This window comes from Trichechus manatus, unplaced genomic scaffold (genome assembly GCF_000243295.1).
Source record: "Trichechus manatus latirostris isolate Lorelei unplaced genomic scaffold, TriManLat1.0 scaffold00259, whole genome shotgun sequence".
In the NCBI taxonomy this organism is placed as follows: domain Eukaryota; kingdom Metazoa; phylum Chordata; class Mammalia; order Sirenia; family Trichechidae; genus Trichechus; species Trichechus manatus.
Window position 1 is genome coordinate 2267028 of NW_004444195.1, and position 6512 is coordinate 2273539.

Consider the following 6512-nt stretch of genomic DNA (forward strand, 5'->3'; position numbering starts at 1 on the left):
TAACAACAACAGCAAGTGGTCTAGAGGCCTGAGTAACATGTTGGTGTAAAAGACTTTCTATAGAATTACTCTTTGGGTAGTGGATCATGGTGAGTTTGTGTGTGTAGTTGGGGAGCGAGGATTGACTAGCTACTGGTATAATTTATATATTAGATTAGTACTAATTAAGGGAAGTATCTTTTTGAACCTGAAAATATCCTTTAACACAATGCAGCTCAAAGTATGGTTGGAGACCCCAGCATCAGCATCACCGGAGAGCTTGAGAGAAATGCCAAGTTTTGTCTCCACCCTAGTCCTACTCTATCAGACTCTCTGGGATGGGGCCTAGCAACTGTTTTAACAAGTCATCAGGTGGTTCTCAGGCACAGTAAAATTTGAAAAGTGTTTCTAACTCTCTGCAACAGGTGGTACCCTGAGGAGGTGACCCCAGCCAATGCTCTCAGGTGTCCCTCTAGGTTCTCTCAAATCTTTTTACTGTTAAGAGACCAAACCAGAGAGCACCTGTATAGCCTGTAAACAGGCATGGTGAGCTAGATAAGCACATCCCCCTAGAATGGGCCCCTAACACTAAGTGTTGACATGTGCCTGACAGAAGCCCTTTGGGATAACTTGCTGTACTGGCTGGCAGAGGAGCTCTCAGAAGACAACGCCACGTCTCTGTCCTCATCCCTCCCTCTTCGCTGCAGCACCATTCAGCTCATCAAACTGAAGAACCCTGATAATCTCACAGAACAAATCCACGAACTTCTTAGCTTCTGGAAGAAATCGCTCCCAACTTCCACCGATAAACTTCGCCTTTTGGCACGTCATCTCCGCAAGATTGGCAGGGGTGATCTTTCAGAAGAGCTCAAATTCAAGTGGGAAAATAAAGTGTTCACTGAGCAACAGCAGTGGTTTGATATGGCAGAGTAAATGCTGGGTCGCTCTTACTTTTGTCCTAGAAAAATGATCATGGTTGGTTTTTAAGATAGTTCCTGTCAGCGTTTTACTAGCAGTTTCTAAATAGCATGGGTTAAAGTGAATCTATTTGATAGATATGCTATTAAGAAACCAGTTGAGACAAAGGGAGAAGCTCTAATCAGACAGTAAAGGCATTCCTGGTTTAGAGTGCTCCTTCATGGTCCGGTGATGTATGTTCTGCAAGCGTGATTGTCTTGAGTGTACCCAATTGTAACAGCATTTGTAGTAGAGTTTGCCCTGTTTACAGTTTAATAGCTGAGGTTGCTTTCTAAGTGAAAAGGAAAGATATGATCTACAGAATCACTTTTTTTTATTATTACCTGCATAAAAGTAAACTAGTTCCCCACAACTCCAAGCAACTAATTCACATTACATAGATACCCTGGAGCTCACTCACAGGTAACAACACCAAACAAATCGGGCAGCAGATACCTGATGCTGATGATAGCGAGTCACTTTAAGGAAACAGCTTGAAATAAATTAAAAACAGAATTAATACTTCAGCCATTCACTGCCGGTAACTTTTCCTTTATGAAAAATTAGCTTGGGATAGGGAAAAATTTCATATTTTCATTATTAGTGAAATGAGGCCATACAGAAAAATGAAGTGTCAGTGAAAAAATTCAGAGCCTGCTTAAACTACTTAGGAAAACAACTGGCTTTTTAAATCAGTTTAAGAGAAACCTTATTATATAAGTTTCGATGTTCATCCTTAAAAAAAAAAAAAAAAAGACACAAACTATAAGAAAATACAAAAAACTAAAAGAAAAAAAAATTTACCAAAACCCTTCCATCCATTGATAATCCCTGTTAATGTCTTAGTGTATAAGCTTTGAATCTTTTGAAAACCTAAAGCACTTTAGCTCCCTGAAGCAGTTTGATATAAACGGGGCATTGCATTAGTTTCACCAGTTCATTAATGCAAAACCACCAGAGCTGTGGCTTGTAAACATCAGTAGTAATTAGTTTCAGTTACTGGATGCTTGGAAATTAAGCAAATTGCATGAAAAATTAAGCTTTTAGATGTCTCTTGAATTTACATAAAGATTTTCTTTTACAAATTAGTCAGGGACTTAGGTATATATTTGGATGTATATTGAAAAAGGGGATTCTAATTTCCAAAACACAAATCTGTCTTTGAGGAAACACAGCCAGAATGCTCCTTAGAAGTAAGGATGGCAAGATTTGTCTCACTTACTTAGAATGTGTCATCAGGAGGGACCAATTGCTGGAGACGGACATTGTGCTTGGTAAAGTATAACCAAAAGCCAAACCCGTTGCCACCGAGTCGACTCCAACTCACAGCGACCCTATAGGACAAATAAAACTGCCCCATAGGTTTACCAAGGAGCAGCTGATGGATTCGCACTGCCGACCTTTTGGTTAGCAGCCTAGCTCTTAACCACTGCACCATATAGAGTCAGTGGAAAACAGGGAGACACTCAGTGAGATTGATTGACAGTGGCTGCAGCAATGGGCTCAAACATAGCAAACACTTGTGGCAATGTTTTGTTCTGTTATATATAAGGTTGCTATGAGACAGAGCCAACTCAACAGCACTTAACAACAATTTCCAAACGCATTCCTATTAAGAAACATTTTATTAGTCAAGATTTTTACTTTCTATATGTTGCCACAAATACAATATTTTTCAAGAAGAAAATGAAAGTGTCCTTTTATTCTATCACTAGAGATTACTTTAATAACATTTTGGCATATTTTCTTCCAGTTTCTGTTCCTGGAAGGAGATGTTTCTATAAATGTGTATATAGTTGTGAATATACTCATTCACCTATGTGCTCACATGCACACACTAACACATATGTATCCTTTCACACACAACACCTCACTCACCTCACTCACTCTCACACATGTTCACCTTGTTCTCACATCCCTCCAAACGCATGCTCACTCATACACTCCAAAACCCAAACCCAAACCCATTGTCGTCGAGTAGGTTCTGACTCATAGTGACCCTGTAGGACAGAGTAGAACTGCTCCATAAGGTTTCCTAAGCTGTCAATCTTTTCGGAAGCAGACTGCTACATCTTTCTCCTGGGAAGTGGCTGGTGGGTTCGAACCACCTACCAATCAGTTAATAGCTGAGTGCTTAACCACTGCACCACCAAGACTCCTTCACTCATACACACACCCTCACAAACATACACACATCACCCCCACACACCTGTGATGAACACACCTCAAACACACATACATAGCCCTACACACACACACACACACACACACAGTATCACATCCACTTGTACACCCTCAGATACAGGCATACATTGTCACACACTCCCTTGCGCATCCCACTCCCAGCTCTTTTATACTCATTCACATACATAGCCCTACAGACACACACAATCACACCATCCCAAATGCACTCTACCCCCTCATATACATGAAAACACACTCAAAATCATACTCCCTTACACTCCACAACCTTACACACAGTAATTCACACTTATATGCTCATAGACTCACATACACACCCCTTACACACACGCAAATTCTCACATCCATCCTCACATACACTGTCAAAAACACCCTCCCTCACACCCCCTACTTCCAGCTCCTTGCACACACACACACACACACTCATTCACATGCATACCTTCAGACACACACACATGCACACACCCTTTCACACACAACGCTCTGACACACATTGTTTTCCAGAATAAAAATTAATGCATGTATTAGCACACCAATAAAAATATAAAGATGTGTAAAGAGAAAGACTGAACATCTCTCAGTATCTCCACTTCCTTAGTCAAAGAAATCAGTCCTATGTATGATGTGTGCATCTTGTGTTGGAAACCTGCCATTTAACACCTTCATGTTCATGCCCCACCCTTGTGCACCCTGCTGTCTGTCTGGTAGGTTGACCTGTACGGGCCGGCCACATCAGTGATTCCTCTGGCGTCTAGTTGGGTTAGCTAATGGGGAGCCTCAGCAGGAGACTGAGAGGAGGAGGAGAGTGAGTTAGACTAGTCCCCTTTCTTCCTTCCTGTGAATGCACCATGGCCAGGCTATGTCCTTCCCTCAAAAGTCACTATCCTCTCAGGGAGGCCCCCCTTAGGCAACGCTCTCCTGGGTTTTCATAACTGCGCCTCCTTTTGTCTCTTCAGGTCTACTAGTAGTAACAGCTCCATTGCTGCTAATACAGAGTAACTGCCCTATTCTTTGTGTTTCCCCTATAGCTGGCCCACTCTTTTAAAGATAAAGCCCACTCTGATTATCCTAATTGAGTGTATCATATATTTATTATTGAGACCCATAACAACTTATACATACATTTTTATCCAGAATGGGGGTCACATAGTATATGTACAGGTTTAAATCTTTCTTTTACTTAAATTATGAACATTTCCCAATGTCTTTGAATGTTTTAATAGCAGCATGATACCCCATTTCATGACCATACCTTAACTCATTTTAGTTTTACTTATGTTTGAACATTTTCAAAATGGAATGATGCAGCGTATACTCTTTTGTGTCTGGTTCTTTTTGCTGAACTTTATGTTGCTGAAATTCATCCATGTTGTGCGTGGCAAGAGTTTGTTCGTTCTCATTAATGGATAATATTGCCTTATATGCATATCCCACAAATTACATATCTATTCTACTATAGATAGGCATCTGAGTCACTTCCAGTTTGGAGATACCACCAATAGTGCTCTTATGAACATTCTGTATATGCCTTTTGGTGAACATGTATATTCATTTCTGCCAGGTACATACCTAAGAGTAGAATAATTTGTTACCATAGTTAATTTAACCTTTCCCCTCTTACTTTATATTCAGGTGGATTCCTTTTTTTCATAAAAGTAATATTGAGTGGACGGACCCCCGAGATAATCTTTAAACATTAAACCAAAAATATCCCGTGGAGTCTTCTTAAAACCAAACAATACTTTAGCTTAACCAGTAAGAACGTCTGTTTTGAGCTTTATGCTCTTTTTAGATCTACCTATACAGAATCAAACCGACAACAACAACTTGAAAGATAGGATAGGAACCTTAGGGAGCAGTTAGCTTATGTTAATGGGGGAGGAACTACTCAGAAAAGGAGGGTGAAAATGGTGGGACAACTCGAAGAATGTAATCAGTGTCAGTAAATTATACATGTAGAAACTGTTGAATTGGTGTATGTTCTGCTGTGTATACTCCTAACAACAACAGGATAGATGGAATAGATTATGCAAAAAGGGAAAAATATTGAGATTACAATTTTTATGCATAAATATTAAATAATAATTGTTACTTCGTTAGGATAAATTCCTAGAAATGCAGTTAAATACTATGAACATTTTTAAGGCTCTTCATACACACTGTCAAATTGCCATTTTGTATTCCAATCATTAGTTTATGAAAATTCTTAGGAAAAATTATTTTTAAGTATATATATGAATGAATTAACTTGAGGCACCTAACATGAAATTCTACATCCTAGGTAAGCCTGGAAAGTCTTCAATTGCTCTTTTGAGGGGAAAAAAATGTCATTGGCTTATTTTATCATTTTTTACAGTATTACCTTCATAATGAATAGAGTATGTTCCATTGACATTGCCATTTTAAAAAAGTATCAGAAGAGAAATAATATAGCAGGCATACAGACAGATTTCAGGATGTCAGAGAGCTTATGGTATCAAAATATAAATCAGTAAAGGAGGGTGAGAATGGCTGTACAATTCGAAGAATGTAGTCAATGTCACTGTATTGTCCATGTAAAAATTGTTGAATTGGTGTATGTTTTGCTGTGTATATTATCAACAACAATAAAAGTGTAACTAGATTCCAATGAAAGGAATGTTAAATTCATTTATTCAACTGATACATATTGAACACAAAATCTGAGATAAGCAATGTGTTCAATACTAGAAACTCAAAAATGAGTAAGAGACAGTCTCCTTAGGGTTATGTTCCCTGTTTAAAGGAAGAGTAAATGAATGAGACCACCACATCGTTTATTGCCTGCCATGAGCCAGGCTCTATGATGAGCCCTTTCCAAGTATATTTTTGCTTATTTACTCCCCCCAACAGTCCTGTGAGAAAGGTACACCTCCGTATATTATAGGAGAGAAAACTGGGGATTAGAAAAATTGAGTTACTTGCCCAAGGTCACAAGTTAGTAAGTGACATAGCTAGAATTCATACGCAAGCTACTGGCTTGACTCTCACCATATCATGCTGCCAAAAAGCTCAGGAGAAGAATGGGAAATGGACGTATCTATTTTCCCCATTATTCTAGGCTTTCCCTGTTCCTACCTCTTGTCTTGAAAAACAACATTTATAATTCATATCAATGGTGTGAATAGACATGAATTTTGTGGATGGAGATGGGAAGAGATGGGAGATGAAGGAGATGTGTGATGTTGATATCAATTAAATGCTTTCTTACACTTGTTTAAGAGACTGACAAGTTAGGATCTACATGAAAAATATCTTTTATAAGGATTAGCACAAAGCTGGTTTCTATGAGGTGGAGGTCAAAGATGTCCCAAATGTCCAACGTTTCCAAGCTGCTGTACCACCCCATCATCTCT

At 39.0% G+C, this 6512-nt stretch overlaps 1 protein-coding gene across 1 annotated transcript in view; it reads left to right on the forward strand.

Moving 5' to 3' along the window:
• DTHD1 (death domain containing 1) overlaps positions 1-912 on the forward strand; it is an 81485-nt gene extending 80573 nt beyond the window's left edge. Inside the window, exon 8 of the mRNA XM_004389790.1 lies at positions 593-912. Coding sequence (XP_004389847.1) covers positions 593-912 — 320 coding nt within the window. The remainder of the gene's footprint in view (positions 1-592) is intronic.
• The last annotated feature ends 5600 nt before the right edge of the window (positions 913-6512 follow it).